This window comes from Protopterus annectens, chromosome 14.part0 (assembly GCF_019279795.1).
Source record: "Protopterus annectens isolate FY-2018-M chromosome 14.part0, PAN1.0, whole genome shotgun sequence".
Taxonomy (NCBI): domain Eukaryota; kingdom Metazoa; phylum Chordata; order Ceratodontiformes; family Protopteridae; genus Protopterus; species Protopterus annectens.
The window spans coordinates 892,757,261-892,774,108 of record NC_056748.1 but is presented as its reverse complement, the minus strand read 5'-3'; the positions used below and the strand labels follow the sequence as shown (position 1 = coordinate 892,774,108).

At 40.7% G+C, this 16,848-nt stretch overlaps 1 protein-coding gene across 1 annotated transcript in view; it reads right to left on the bottom strand.

The window, feature by feature from the left end:
* The window catches only part of LOC122788744 (myoferlin-like), a gene marked incomplete at its 5' end in the record, with an annotated part of 518,429 nt that overhangs the window by 186,831 nt on the left and 314,750 nt on the right, over window positions 1-16,848 (bottom strand). Inside the window, 1 exon segment of the mRNA XM_044055638.1 lies at window positions 16,806-16,848. This exon segment is cut by the window's right edge and continues 128 nt beyond it. Coding sequence (XP_043911573.1) covers window positions 16,806-16,848 — 43 coding nt within the window.

The following is a 16,848-nucleotide window of genomic DNA, read 5'->3' as shown; positions in this document are numbered from 1 at the left end:
AAGATGTGAATACAGTACTAGGAACTTGGAGAGAACAGAGATATTATTTTTCAAGGTACAATAACTGGGCTAGACTAGAGAGAAATTACATTTCACAGGAACATGTGTAAAAAGCTTCAGCTCATAAACAATAACTACTTCGGAACATGCACAAATAAAAACCAAGATAATATTGCAGGGTAATATTTTTTTACCATCCTGTTGAAAAGAGAGAAATTCAAGCAATGTTTAGTGGAATTTATTCAAGAGTTATTAGGGGAGATAGAAATTTCTTCAAAATGTGTAGCTGGGATAAAATGAAAATGAAGTTTAAAAATTGGGCTAGGATAAAATGAAATGAAGTTTAAAAATTGGGTAGTAATAAAAGAGAAAGATTTGTTTAAGAAATAATAGGAATTAGGAAATACTTAGAGTGGCTTACAAAGGCTAAAGTAAGCAGAATAATGGGAAAACTCACAGAGCAAAGTTGCCAAACTTGGTGAGACTATAACAGGAAAAATAACCAGAGATTTTATGAAAATTTGTATAAAACAGGGCAATGTGGAAATCATGAAAGAGCATAATGGAAATATTTCTGGAAGACTTAATTATGAAAAGGTTAGAGACAGATGAGGCTCAACTATTATCAGTTAAAATAAGAGGAAAAGAGATAAAAAATAATGATGTATGATCAATCTGTAAAGTCACCAAGAACAGATGGTACTCCTGTGGAAGTTTGGAAGTTAGAAGGAAAGATAGTCAAATATCTGGAAGATTGTGTTTAACAATATTTTAAAAAGAGGGGAAGCACCAGCACCTTGGAAGAAAGCTATGGGACTGTGCTACCTAAAGAGGGTAAGGACCCATCAGACTCAGCCTTGTATAGTCCCATTTCAATCTTAAACCATGATTTTTAAAGTGATTATGTCTACAATAGTTAAAAGAATATCAAAGGTGAACGTTTTAGAGGTGTCTTCATTAAAAATGTTTCTGTTGTGAAGTGGAAACCACCCATTTTGGTTATTTTATTACTTGGTGTCGGTTTCATTTGATACAAGAAATGGTATCTTTGGGTTCATTGTTTATTTTTTCTTAATGGCAAAGGTGTTGCCAAAGTTGATAGATATGGATCAGTGTGGTTTGTGGAGGGGAGGCAGGCATTAGACAACTTTAGTAAAACAACGATGACCCAGAGGGAAGCAGAATGCAAGAAAATACTGCTGCTGTTGGTATGTCTTGATGCACAAAAAAGCATTCAGTAGAGTAAGCTGAGACTTTATAAGTAGGACAATGGAAGCATTTACATTCCCTGATATAATAAGGTTAATTAGGGGATATATGAAGGATTTGGGGCAAGAATTTAAGTTGGAGGGTTCCTCTCTGATAAGATATGTCTGAACAGAGGAACCAGACAGGGATGACCTCTTTCCCCTTTGTTATTTGCATTATGTTTAGAGCCATTGGCAAAAAAAAATAAGGGACTGTGAATTTCAAATATATATAACTGGTATGATAACCAAGAAAAGTTGGCTTTATTTGCAGATGATATTTTGCACCTGATAAATCTAGAAGTACATCTCAGTGTTGTAGAACATTTTGTGACAGTTTCAAGTCTTTTTGGGATGTAAAATTAATGAAGATTAAAACAAAGGCTAAAGCTGAGAATTATGCACCCACACATGAATTGGTTCAGTAATATCCATATTTATTGGGACATAAAATGAAGTACTTAGGAGTATGGACTACGAAGGCTTCTGTTATGGCCGCTATGGATATGTAGGAAGAGACTCCACACATAACCGAAAAACTGGGAAACTGGAAGGTCTTGTTTATGGATATCGATAGTATGATATAAGTGAAAATGTTTTTAGTCCCCTTAGTTTTATACATAGGTCAGGCATGTATTTATCAACCAGAGAAGTTAAAATTTATCTGGGATGGGAAGAGGGCAAGAGTTAAGTGAGATACGTTGATCTTGCCAATAGAGTAAGGTAGTTTAGGTTTACCTAATTTGAAGGGACATTTAGAGCAACACAGTTAAGGCTCATATGCCTAACACAAGCAGAAGGTTATAATGCAAAGTGGAAACGAATGATGATGAAGCAGGGGGAAATTCAAGAAATAAGGACAGAGTGGGATTTTGGATGCAGATCCTTGAGGAGAATAACAGCCATACAGAATAATGTCTTCATACAGCTGCAGAAAGAATTCTAAGAACTAAGCCAACACAAAAATGGATAAAGAAGATTCTGCCAATAAGAATGACTGCAATTAGGAGTACAGAGAATAAAGCAAGAGGGAGCTGGAATTTACTAGAGAAAACTGGCAGAGGAACCAAAGTACTGGGAGCAAATAACTGTTGATGGAAAGGTAACAAATTGGGATGAAGCCAAGAAGACATTTGGACTGGAGGGTTAGAGACTGCTTTCTCATAATAGGGATTATTACATCAGAGTATCGACAAAGAGAAAGGTATATGGGAATCCCAACTGAAAGATCTGCTCTGGTAGAGTTTTTAGTTAAATCCGAAATAGAAGGTGTTGTTAAAAAGGGATAATTAGTAGGGCATATAACATATTGCACAATAAATATAAGAATCAATCAGAGGAGAGTAGAAATAATTGGGAAAAAGGATTGGATAAGCAATTTACAGGGAAAAACAGGAGGACATGTGCATGGCTCCCAAGAATGTAACAAAGTACAGAAGATTTAGGATTTTTTGAAAGGAAGTGTTTGTATAGGTACTTATATACCCCATGCAGACTTCAAAGAATTTTTCCTCAGGGAGATGACAAATGTTGGAGGTGTGATGGGGAAGAAAAGGGTAACTCAGAGAACATATGTTTTGGGAGTGTAATGAGTTGGCAGATTTTAAAAAATCCCTACAGAGTACTCTGTTGGGAATATTGGATGAGTAAATGGCGGTGACTAAGGAAATGTTTCTTTTTAACTGTGACACAAGCTCTGATCTGAATTGCCTAGGCATAGTAAGTTTAATTCTGGTGGCTGCCAAAAAATCAATTACTAGAAAATGGAACTAAATCAACTGCATTTGAAATATTAAATATTGTAAGAGAGATAAAAGAACTGGAAGTGGGATCCTTAATAAAAAGGAAAGAAGTAAATTACATTGAGATAAATGGAAATTGTGGGAATAATAAAGCAGAATAATGTTCAAGAGGAACAGTGAGGTTTAATAAAAGGTAGGAATTGAGCAATTCATGTAATGTTGGACTGATTTACAGTTATAAAAAAATACAATGTATAATGTAAGTAAATAGAAATGCTTTAATATGGTTTGTTTTTGTTCATATTAGTTTATGTTTGGCTAAGCCTTGAGTGATAATTTAATAAAGGTGATAAGCTTTCTCCACTTTCACATTAGAAAAGGTTTCAATGTTAAACAGTGATGGTTTTATTACCGACTTTGTTGCCCCAAACAATACAAGCTCAGTTTTTACTAACATTAAGGACAAGACTGTTAGCTTGAAGTAAATATGCTATATTAACAAATTAAAGCTACAGAACAGAAAATAAAAGCTGTTTTAGCCTATGCTGATCTGCAAAATCTCAACTAACTAAACACTGTACTAATGCTGACTGAAATGCTGAACTTACTGAAACTAAAGTTGGGGTATTTGGTAACATACTTAAAGAGGAGGAATGGGCCTAGATAAACGATGACAGTTGTGTAAGTTGAACTTACCATAACAGTAGATATTCAAATGATCACTGCTACAGTAAGCTTAGCTATATGGGTTATATCCTGCCAGGAATATAACAGCTGGACAGCTTCCAAAGCTTCAGGGAACCTTCCACGTGCCCAAACTGTCAAGCAGTTTAAGCTGAACTGACTAAAAGACAAGTTTGGATGCAAAGCTATCCTGCCTGCAGAGACAGGAAAGCTGAGCCCTGAAAGGACAATGCCAGGAATAACAAAAAATAAATGTCCACACTGTGGCATTAAAAAAAAAAACACTAAAAAAACAAGGAGGGAGTAGCTACTGCAGCAATGGTCATTTGAACATCTACCGATATGGTAAGTTCAACTTACACAACTGTACTATGTCCTTCATATTGATCACTGCTGCAGTAGGCTTGGTTATATGGCTAGATTACCATAGCTAACTATATTTGGAAGGGAGAAGGAGAAGGTTCCAGGAGCCCCTGGAGAATGGTCCAAGAAAAACTCGATCTAGACTTAGAGAAGGAATCCAGCTTATAGTACAGTTTAAATGCATGTACACAAGGCCAAGCAGCAGCTTCTAGAATACTTCTAGAATCCATCCCTTCCCAAAAAGTCATAGATGAAGCCAAGGCCCTGGCAGCGTGGGCCTTGACCCTGCCTGGAATAGATTTGTCATGGTGCCTTAGACAACCATTTGGAAATGGTCTGTTTTGACCCCGTTTGCCCCTTCTTATTAAAAGATTATCTGAAGATTTAGTTCCCTCTCAAGATAGTACACGAGTTGTCTGTGGTCATCCAAGGTTTGGAATCTCCTTTCTTTCTCATTTTTAAGTTCAAGAAAAAAAATGAGGAGATAATAGTCTGACAAAGTAAACTCGGATACCACTATTACAGAAGGATTAGTTTTGAAGGAAACCCTGACTCTATGGTAAATAAGGAAGGATTGACTCACCATAAGAGCTTGCAACTCAGGTACCCTTCTTGCAGAGGTCACAGCAATCTTCCATGTTAAGAACCTCAAGTCAGCCAGATGAGCTGTTTCAAATGGAGTAGGTGCTAGCTTCTCCAATACAAAATTAAGATCCCAAGGAGCAGCCAACAGTTTACATGGAGGCCTCTAATGCAAAACACCCTTTTAATAACATTTTTTCATGAGACTACCTCGAAAGAGGGGCATCCATGGGCAGGCATGCTAAAATAGCCCACAAATGAACCTTGACAGAGGATAAGAAAAGCCACAGGACAGTAACTCACACAAATAAATCAAAACCAGAGAACAACTACCCCTGAAATTATAAACAGAAACAAGAAGGAAAGCCAAGGTAAGAGAAGTCAGGAGGCAACAGTGAGGAATAGGAACATCTACATTCCTGGACAGTGTTGAACATTCATTTATAAGTGTACACAAAGGCTGAGTGCCACAGCACTTACCATAAATAAGTCGCTACATGCATCTTAATCTGCGCCTCCCTGCTTTGGGGTAATCCCAGGCTGCCAAAGTCTGGCCTGAATCTGCCTGGGTGCCATTTGTCGCTTCCCAGTCAGTTTTATAAAAAGCAAAGAGAAGCATTTTATATAAAGTTTTTTTTCTGCCCCAGTGTCCAGGTATATCCTAAAAGGGTAGTATAATTATATAGTATATATGTGTGTAAGTATATATATATGTGTGCACCGAAATAAATTGTGTGTAATATCAATAAAAAATGCGATAATAATTTTTGAAAATTCAAGAAGAAGCACACCACCACATGTGAAAAAGGGGAGAGTGAGATAAGACTGGATCCAGAAAGGGGTATGTGGGTATCCTGGATAACATGGGTGGGTACAGTAACATCACTATTCCATTATTGGATAGTAGGGTACTAATGCTTGGTATGTTTCACTGTTGAAGCCACAGCATTTGGGCAGAGCTGGAAAGCTATGGCGAGAGTGGCAAAGGGGCCAAGATTAGGGACAGGTTTAGGGAGGCCCTGCAGAACTGCAGAGAGTAGCAGGCAAAGAAAGGTAGAGTAGAGGAAGTGATGACTGAATGATGCTGCTTTGTGTGCACTGGAACCCCAAGTAGCTGCAGCTCTGATGAAATGCATTGGTACTCCCCCGGGAGAAAATGCTGGAAAGTGGCTGCAGCTCTGGTGAATGTGGTCTAATGTCCTTAGGCACTGGCTTGCTATCCCAATAGCCTCAAGAAATGAATGCAGTATCCTATCCACTGTAGCTGGTCTTGCCTTAGTAATAGCCTTGCTGATCCGGGCAAGCCACTAGTCCTGCTTGTGTGTCTTAAGAAGCCTCGGCTTCTGTCCAATGAGAATCCAAGTTCTCTGTGTATTTTACAGAAATGCATAAATTCTCTCCTTATGTGAAAGGTTAAAAGGTTCACAGATAAATAGTTTTATATAAAACACTGGCATTTGTCCTCAGTGAGAGTTGGTCTGGTCCCCTAAATGACCCCGTCTGATACAGCATGTGATAAAAGAAATACAAAAGGTTCAGTGCCTGTAGCTCTGAAACTCGGCAAAGGCAGTCTTACTGCTAGGAGGTGAAGGAGCATTTGGCATTTCCATCCTTATATCAGCAGATCAGCACACATCAAATGAGGCAGGGTGGTATTTCCAATTTTTGGTTGAGGTCCCATGGTCCCATTGGGTAGGTGGTGATTAGGCCTTGTAAATTTTTTTTTCCTCTGAGGTACTGCTTTAAAAAATTTGGTAACATGAATTGGAATTTGTAAAAAGCCAAAACGATGTAGAACAGAGGTCTTTTAAAGTGATGAAAGCAAAATGGGTAGAATAACAGCATACCGAGTACAAAATCTGTGGAATATTTGGCACAGCTCCATCCCAGCTATCCTTTCATTGTGCCTTCCAGCACAGAATTTTCTCTTTCCACATCGACATCCGCCGGGCTCCAGGCCTTCTGGCTCTTAATGTATGGACTACATTATCTTTTATGCTGGGTGTTCTTTCGGTGACTAGGCTATCGCCATTGGCTTGTTTGTTTAACAGACAGTTGGCCTGAGCCGAGGTGCAGGATCTTGATAGTTTTAAGAGACAGGGATTTGCATTTGATACAAGGGGCAAGTCTGGGGTAGAGCAGTCTGGGGCAATAAGTATCATCTTTGAGCAGTGGCCTGTTCGGGGCAAGCAATCTTTGGCTTCCATATACTGATAGAAGAAAGTACTTGGAGAGGAGAGGCAGGAGAAGAAAGGCCTTGACTGATCCATTTATCCAGCTGGAAAGATAGAGTTCACTTTCCCAGCTTGTCTGTGAATAGTCCAGAATCTAGCATCCTTTGAAAAGAGGCATGCCATTTCCTTCAACATCCATTCATGTCCAGGAGGGATCATATCCCTTGTTATCATAAGCAAAGAGTTTTCCTTACAGCAGGGATCTGTGGGTTTCCCCTGAGTTTTGTAACAGTTTGTCCAGATGTACTTAGTAATCCTGGCAGGGATAGTGCCAGTGTCATCACTTGCAAGTCGAGGGTAAGCTCCCATACCAAGCTAGTCTGCAAGCACCCCTGTGACCGTGGTGTTGTTCTCTACCATATGATTTGGTGCAGGGTTCGTTAGTTGTCCCGGATGCATTAAGTCCTGGTGGCTGTCATTCATTTTGAACAGCATGTGTCTTGATTGATTCTTATGTAGGTGCATTTTGAAAGCATCTTCCCCTGAATGCATCCCCAGGCCGCTCCTGGCCCCCAGGCATGTTCTGATGCCTGTCAGTTGTTCTGCCTGGTTGGGGGCTGATGAATAAAACTCCTGTTGCAGGCAGGAATGAGGGTAATTATTGTTTCCAGGCTGTGGCAATGTTGAGGCCAAACACTTTCGCAGGCTTTCAGGCTGTTGAAATGTTGATCTTTATATTTTGACTGAAGTTTCATGCAGATCACTGCTGGAATTAGTAAGATGCAGGATGGAGCCAAGCAGCCATGGGCCTTTTCTTGCTGATTTTTGAAATATGTAGTCAGTTGCCTTACCTGATTTTGCAGTCAGATGCTCAGTCTGGCATGCTTGTCTGGCACATGAGAAAGCATTCAAGCTTGCAACCCAGCAATCTAGCTCTTTTGTCTTGTTGTTGACTGATTTCTTTTTGAGTTTCTGTGTCTTTTCATTGACTTAGAAGTCTTTCTATGTTATGCCAGATGTTGAAATTGAAACAGAATGTTCTTGACTTGAATTAGTGGTCAGTGTAATAAGGTGTAAAGGTATTTGGATATCTATTGAATTGTGCACGGGTGCCATGCCTGAGGTACCACCCTGGGCTAAAGATAAGGCAAAAAGGCAATAATGAGAATTGCAATGCATAAGACTGTGATCTGAACTGCAGGTTCTGATTCTGCAACATGATTATTCGGATGAACGCAGGTATGCCTTTTTTAGGTTAAAGTTACAAGCCAAGCATTTTTGCCACAAAAGGCAACAGCTGCAAATAACAAGACATATATCCAGGAAAGTGTTCAGAGTAGAGGAAGTAGGTATCGCCTCCAGGCCTTGTCCTTTCTGGAGTACCAAGAACAGTCTCAGTAAAACTTGTCCCTCTTCCTTAAAATCGTTCTTGCTCTTGCCCCATGGCCATCTGAGGGATGCCATTGGGATGAAACTCGTTTGTTTTGACGCTTGGCAGATCGGTTTACCGCTTGCCCTTTGGCAGAGTTGCAAATAAATGGAATGGAATACCCACTTCCTAATTTATAATGTGCCATTTTTGGAGCAAATTTGCCAAAAAAGTGCTAAAATTTTCGCCAGTGGATGCTGTGCCAAGTGGAAAGTCATTGGGGGGATTTTCTGGTTTTCTCTGCTCTGTATGTCTTTGCTTTCTCCAGCTTCAGAGGTAGAAGCACCCCAATACCCCAATGACCTATAAGAACCTGATCTACCACTCTACATCTGGATTCAGTTCCTCTTGTCCGTCCGCCCTGTCAGGTTACAAATTTTTGTAGGCCAGTGGGCAGTAAACCTACTAAACCTAGGTGGTTGCAAAAAAAACCCGAACAGTTTGCATAGATTTAGCTTTGTCTTCCATTTCTTTAACACCTCTTCTGCCTTAACACCAAAAGGCCTCTCTTATTTTTTGCTTTAGAACCCCTTTTGAAGATGCTCACCTGTTTTGTTTTTGAAGCTGAAGAAGATAATGTAAAGATGTTGAGGTTCAATGCACCTTTCCCCTCAGCTGTGATTGAGAAGTCATCCGGACCTTTCTGAGGGATTAGCCTGCGCTTTTCCAAATACCTTCGGGCATCAGCGCATGGCCAACTCCACGTGGGAGTCTGTAGCGCTTCGCGAGCATGAGAAGGGCTGTGGGCTGGCTCAAAAGAGAACCAGCCGTGAACCGTTGGCTGGCTTAGAGAAGATTTGCTATCGGTTTTGGGCCCAGGTTGTTTTCTCTAACCCTTTCCTTGGCGCTCTTGTAAACCCGGTAGCAGTATCCATGGCTATCCTTAGGAGACTTAGGATAATTAAACCAATCATTTTAAACTTAAAAGCAAAATTATACCTATATCGCATAGTGCGCTGGTTAATATCTAGCACATGAAAAGGGCCCAAGCACGCTGTGGGCCAAAGGTAATACATCCTTATGAGTAACTTTGAAAATCCTGGCGAGGCATTTGCTTCCATTTTTAATACAATTATTAACTTTTCTGAAATTTTCTGGACCAGAAAAAGTTTGCATCTAACAGGTAATGAGTCTTTATTGAAAAACACTCTGAAACTCAAACACTCGCGGGTCGCAAACACACGACCAAACTTGCACCTGCTTCGCTTCTGGCTGGCTGGCGCAAGAAAGATCGAAGAAAATGGTGTCAGCTACTTGACCTGGCTGAAGGGACGACAGTGACAAAGGTGACAGCAATGACGCAAGATCCAAGATTCAGGCCAGCTGAGCTGATTCAGCCTAGCTGAGGGCAATTCAGTCGTAATGACTTACCAAAGAAAAAACGGAAGAACATCTTTTTTATGTTTTTCATGTTTCATTGTTACACATTAGGTTGATGGGCGATTTCAAGGAAAGGAAGGCGTTAAAAAGCATTAAGAGCATTACTTAATATTGCAAACCTGCAAGACTGCATCCAAATCCAGCTCTGGAAAAAATAAAGCTCTGGTAATGCGGTGTGGTGAAGGTATGTACTAGCTCCCAGGTAGCAGCTTCGGTAGATACCACTGGTGTCTCCCTCAGAGTCAGCCAGGAGAGGAGATGCAGCCCGGTGAATGTGATCTTATCCTGTGGGGTAGGTTTTCCAGTGTGTATTAGAAATTATGCAGTGGGCTATCCACCACTTGGAAAGTTGGCTTTGAAATAAGCCTCCTTCCCCGCAGTAAAGCTAACAGCAGCAGCTGTGAGATTTTTCCTGATAGGCTTAGTCATGTCCAAATAGAATCTAAGTAGTCTGTACATGTCCAGACCATGAGATTTCTTCTTACGTCGTCTGCCAGTGAATTTAGTTTGCCTGGCAGGAATTGAGCTTGCAGGTGTACTTGGTAGCTCAAGGCTGTGTTCCACAGAGCCATGGCTAGTCTGCAGAGAGGGTACAAGTGGTTCCTCACTGCTTGTTTATGCACCACATAACTGTGGTGTTGTCTGTCTTTACCAATAGCTGTTCTGGAAGAATACGGTCTTTGAAGACTGTCAGAGCATTCTGTACAGCTAACATTTGTTTTTGATTGATATGCAGGTGCATCTGTCTCAGGTTCCATCTGCCCTGAATGTACTGCCCTGCCATGTGAGCCCCCCATGCATAGTCTGATGCATCTGTTAGGGTTTGGGTAGCAGGGGGTAGAGTGAAACGGAGTCCTTTGTTGTGGTAGCAGGCCTCTGCTCACCAAAGGAACTCTGTCATCATACAAGGAATGACAGAAATCATTGTTTCCAGGTCCTGAGAATGTTGACACCATAGGCGTTTTAGATGCCAGTGAAGTTTCCTCATATGCAGTCTTGCATATGGAATTAGTAAAATGCAACAGGCCATGAACCCCAGGGCTTGCAGTATTTTCCTTGCAGATAGTTGGGGTTTTGTGGTCAATAGTTTGAAGTAGGTTGTTAAATAAACTTGTTTCTCTAGAGTGAGGAATGCCATCTGGGAAGTTGTGTTCAAGCTTGCTCCCAGGAATACAATCTGTTGGTAGGGTACTAGGTGCGATTTCTTTTTGTTGGTGTATCCCAGAGAGGTTAGAAGGTTCTTTACGAATGCCAGGTGTTGTAATAGCAAGTCCTGGCTTTCTGCCCGAATCAGACAATCGTCCAAGTATGGGTAAATTTGAATATTTCTCTGCCTGTAAAATGCAATGGCTGGGGCTAGACACTTTGTGAATACCCTGGGTGCAGTAGATAAGCCAAAGGGAAGTGCAGAGAACTAATTGTGCATGGTGCTTGCCCTGAAGCGTAGGTATTTCCTGCAAGATTCCCTTATTGGGACGTGGAGGTAAGCTTCCTTTAATTCTAGGGTTGCCAGCCAGGCATCCTTGGCTGGCATGGCAAGAAGCTGTTGCAGAGTTAGAATTTTGAATTTTGGAACTACCAGAAAGGTGTTGAGAATAGAGAGGTCCAGGAAAGGACACCAGGAGTTGTCTTTTCTGGGTACCAGAAAAATTCTTGAATAAAAACCGCTTCCCTTTTGTTCTGCTGAACAGGTTGAATAGCCCTGATATTGAGAAAGGAGAGAACCTGCTGTTGGGCCTCCACCCATTGATTTGGGGGTAGGTCTGGCCAACCATTTGGGGTTGGTAGTGTGTCTACTGAATCTGGGAGTGTGTACTTGTAGGAAATCTAACAGTTTGCATAGATTTAGCTTTTTCCTCCAGCCTTTTGAGGACGACTTCTGCTTTGTTGCCAAAAAGATGGTCTTTATTTAAGGGAACATCCAGCAATTTAGCTTTTACATAATCTGGCAAGTTTTGTTCCTTAAGCCAAGCATGCCTTCTAATTACAGACCCAGTGGACAGCAGCCCTGCAAGATGCTTCTAAAGTGTCAAAACCACATTGCAAAGTATGTTTACCAACTTGTTCTGCAAAATGCATTAAATCCTGTAATTCTTTGTGTTCAGTAGAGTCAGGAAACAGCATCATTTTCTGTTTAAGTAGCTCCATAACATGCTGCTGATACTTTAACATATGAAACTGGCATATACTATAATGGCCAAAGTAGCAGAAGTGCATACCTTCTTACCCCATCTGTCCAAGGCTCTATAATCTCTATCAGAACGGGCTTGATTTTTGGCAGCAGTAGCCTTAATGCCTTTTGGTCCTTGGGAAATGGTCTCTGGATCCACAGAAGGATTCTTGAAGAGGAACTTGAGAGTCAGGTACTCTTGTAGTACTTGTCAGGTTTTCTGGTAGCTGGAGGTAAATTGTCTGAGGTAAGGCTAGATTCCAAGAAAGCATCATCTACAATGTCCAGAAAAGGAGGGATAGCTAAAGGCCTGTGTTGAGGTAGCAGATATAATTCCCTAAGTCTCTTTTTAGACTCAGAGTAATCCTGGCTTTCCCAGTGGAAATGCTCCCTAAGAGTGTGCAAGGTTTCACCGAAAGAAAAATCCTCTGGAGGGGAAGCAGAGGGAATGGAATCCTCTGCATCAGAATCCTCATTAAGTAGATAAGGTCAAATCCTGGTAATCAGAAGGAGCAGAAATATCAGATTCCTGATCAAAAGAATCAGAAGGGAAATCAGTTCTAGGTCCCTTAGAGGGGGAAGGATGGCTTCCACTAATTAAGGTAATAAGGTCTTCAGCCATTCTAAGCATTTGTTTTTAGGCATATGGGCCTGAGCCTGCAGTTTGGTCGTCTGTTTTCTAGGCGTGGTGCGAGTTTATGGCCTGAATGAAAACTATGGCATTGGTTTAATATGAATGTCTGTAGGCCTGAATACACCCTCAGAAGACTGTGCCTGCACAGTGGCTCCAGACCCATCCAAGGCAGAGACATCCGCAGGTTCCATAGTCGAAGAAGCATCTCACGGCATACTGGACTCAGAATGGGTCTCAGTAGAGGCCTGTGAATCAGAAGTAGCAGATATCAGGGGCAGCGAAAGCACCTCACTGACTACAGGCGGACTGGCGACTAGCTTAACGGAAGCATCATCAGCAATTTTGGACCTATGCGGTCTGTCTCTGTCTTCATCCTTACGTTTTTTTCGGAATATCGGTAGTTGGATGGCTTGATGAAGCCAGAGTACACAGAATGAGTATGAAAGTAATTAGCTGCAAAAATAGCCCGACAACAAATAGTTCGGGCATTGAACAAGGCACAAAAACAACAATGAGGGACGTCATGGCCTGTGCCTAAACAAGGGATGCAGTAAGAATGAAAATTTCTATGAGGTATTTGCTTTCCACAGGTAAGATAATTGTTAACTTTTACGGGCATCGGTTAGAGCAAGAAAAAGGATCCCCAACGGGGTACTTAGCTTTTTTGAAGACTTCGGGCCTGAAACTCGAAAATGAAAATTTCAGGAGTCGGTCGACCGACACTTGTGAACTGCTTCTGCTTCAGGCACCGCACGGCAAGAAAGACTGATGTAATGGTGTTGGCTGCATGTTTTATACCCCTGACGACCTGACGTCAAGGAAGAAGCGACAGCATCCGATGCAGAAATCCAAAGACTCTGGTATTCAGGCCAGCTGAGGGCTACCTGCAGGCAGATAACCCAAATGTGATGACTGCAACAGTGAAACACGAAGAAGATCTAGACACTTTGTGAACACTCTTGGTGCAGTGGACAGTCAAAAGGGTAAGGCACAGAGCTGACAATGTGATCCAGATACATAAAACCTTAAGAAATGCCTGAAGTCTGGATGAATTGGAATTTGATGATGAACATTTTAAGCATAGTGTTACCAGAAAACTTGAAAGAGGAGGAAAAAGAGGTAACAGGTTGTGAAGTGTCACCATTTTGAATTTGAGCATCATCACAAACAGGTTTAGGAAAGATCCAGAACTGGTTTCTAAGCATTTTCTTTTTTTTTTGGCACTAAGGACATCCTTGAATAAAACCCATTCTCCACCTTGGAAGAAGGAACTCAAATTGCATGTGATGAAGAAGTGGAGGAAACAGAGTCTGATCTGCAAGAACTGGAATGACCTCCTGAAAAGGAGGAATTTCCTTCCACTGCCATCTGTAACCCGGTTGAATGATTTTCAGAACCCATTTGTCTAAAAGAATGGAGATTCAAACTTTCTGGAAGAGAATAGGTGCCAGAGTGGGAGGGGCCACAAAACCTCTTGAATAGTCACTCAGATCTGTTGGACTGTCCTTGGATCTGGGACATGAGACTTTTTTTTTTGGAATTTCCTTGCCACTTCTTAAAGGTCTGTTTACCTGAATGCTGTTGTCTGTTTATTCCGTGTTTTGCACAAACTGGATGAGGAGAAAGAAAATACTTTGGACAATTTGGAAAAGGAGGGCAGATAAAGATTTCCTGCATCAACTTGCCCCTTTCATCACAGTTTTTGATCACCTCTGCAACAGTGGGTCAACACAATCTCTTTCTAAGGGAGAATTTAAATCTCATTTTTAAATCATCTGGGAGTTTCTGAGTATGCAACCAAGCACTCCTCTTTAAAACAGTACCAGTGGTTATAGCCCTGGAAAAAAAGTATTAACAGAATCATATACACAGTGCAAACAATGAGTAGTGACTTATGCAATAGTAGAAACTAAATTACTTAAAGGAGTCTTTTCTTCACAAAAAGAAACTGTGGATAAACATTCCTCATACTTTCACAATATGTCAAAACAAACTAACACATGAGACTGACAATTTAAAATTCTGAAAATCAAAGTAGCAGAAGTATACACTTGTTTCCCTATATCTAGCAATAAATGTTCTCATCTTTATTAGAAAGAGTAGGATTAGAATTAAGTTCTTAGCAGTAGTGGAGCCAACTACAGCTATAGCTGCTGGACCAGGTTTGGGAAGAGTATATAAACATTTAAAAGTCTGAGGAACTTTATACTTTGCCTTTTAGGGACAGGTGGCTAACTCTCAGGAAAATTGCAAACAGGATAGAAGGAATGGGTGTAGGTTCTGAAAAATCCTTTTGTAATGATTCATAGTTTTTTTCTGAGGGACAGAAATCTCAGTATTCTCCTACTGAAAAAAATGGGACATTCTAGCACTAGTCTCACAGAAAGAGAACCCTCCACAGGAAGGATCAGAAACTGAGCTCTCCTCTGAGTCTGAATCAGAAATCTAAGGACAAACCCCTGAATCTGTCCCTGCATTTTCCTGTTCAGATTCATAATTCTGAATCTCATCAGGACAAGAGGCATCCCTATTTCTTTTACTAGAAACTATTTTACAAGAAGGATCAATAGCCTAAATTAAATCCTTAGCCAGACACAGTAAACTACTCCTACCCAAAGAACTTTGAGGAGTAGATACACGTTTGGTTTTCCGCTTCCTTTTGACAGGAAAAACTAGGGCCAAGTGTGTTACTAAAGGCAGCCACTGCTTCACCAGGGTTGGGCACAGAATTCTGATATGTGGGAAACCTTCTCTGTTTCCTTTCCCAGGACCAGAAAGAGTGGCTTTCCCTTGCTCACAATGGGACTCCAACAGCTGCAGAAGACATGCCTAGCCCCTAGTCCATACTGGCTGTAAGTGCTACACTAGAGGGATTCAGGGTAAAAGATGAGTGGTCTGAGGTACAACAGATGGCTACAGCGGAGTCACCCAGCTGTGGCCGAGGCAAATTGCTAGCCTGCTGTGGTGGCGCAGGCTGTTTGCTTAACTTTTCCTTTGTGGCTGTAAGTAGGACTGACTGTACAACTGACAATCTGTTCCATGGTCAAGTCAAAAAAAGTGCCTCTTTCCCAGAGAAGACAAGAAGCAAATGCCAGTAAAGAAAATCCATAGAAGTTACTTTCTTGACAGAAAAAAACGCCGTAGAAAGCACTTTCAAACACTATGGCAGCCCCACAATGGAAAATTAAAAACAATTTATCCACAGAAAATATTTTATCAGTTAGTTTACATTACTTTAAACCTGACAGAAAAAATAAGTGCTCTGTTTAAAAGCATCTTACAGTCTCGAGATACTCCATTAAAATGCAACACACTCAACTTCAAAATAACTTTCCTGAAGAGGAAAGTAATAAAACATCAGTAAATATAAGAAGATGGAAGTTTTTCCCCAAATGGAACTTATCTGCCCAGCAAAAGAAAACATAAGCCGACCATCGATCCTCAGAAACATCAGAAGAGCATACTCTTGGCAGCAGTAAAGTTGTGAAGGGCTTTGACCCCAAACTTGTCTTTTAGCCAGGTTATTTTGAGCTGTTTGACAGTTTGGGCACATGGAAGGTGCTCTGAAGCTTTGGAAGCTGTCCTGCAGTTATATCTTTGGCAGGAAACCCATATAACTAAGGCTACTGCAGCAGTGATCAGTATGAAAAACATCCCATCAGACCTTCTTTCATCTCTTACAAAGTAAGGTCTCACACATCAATCACAATCAGGAGAAGACTGTGGCAACCAGGTTGTTTGCTTCATAGAAATGGGCAATTAGTGCCTCAGAAAATTGTTCTGCTGAAATGCATTTTTACATAAATTTACTCTCTAATTTTGCAACAGACATCAATTGCTAAATTCAAGTTTTATACCGGACAGAGAACTACATTTGTCTAAATATTTTTTTAAATGCATTTGTTTTTGATGACCAGGCAAGTTCGTCTGGGAAGAACCCATTTTCAGTGGGAGCCCAGAGAGAGAAAAAAGCTCCAGCAAAAATTGTACTTTTACGCAATTGTGATATAGTACAGAAACAAACAGTACATACAGTATGTACAATTTAAAGTAACATGCACATGGTAAATACATAACTTGCAAATAACTGTAAAGCTTATTAATAAGGAAGCAGAGAAATGATATGCTGCAATTGACTTCTCATGAAAACATGATCAATGAGGCAATCCCAGCAGTCTTACCGTTGAACTGGATACATGCACCTTTAGGTACTTTGTGGACCAAAATGTTACTAGGTTTTGCAGTTAGTGTAAAAAAAAAAAAAAAGACATACTAAACACAGACATGTTAAAAAGACAGCAAACTAAAACACAAATCCAGTATTGCTGTTTGGTTGGGAGAAAGTAAAAGTACACTAACATGAACATCTAATTTAGAATTAATATTCGCAACAAACTTACGTGCAGTAACTTTGAGGTACTCCACAAGTAGCTCCAAAGCGAG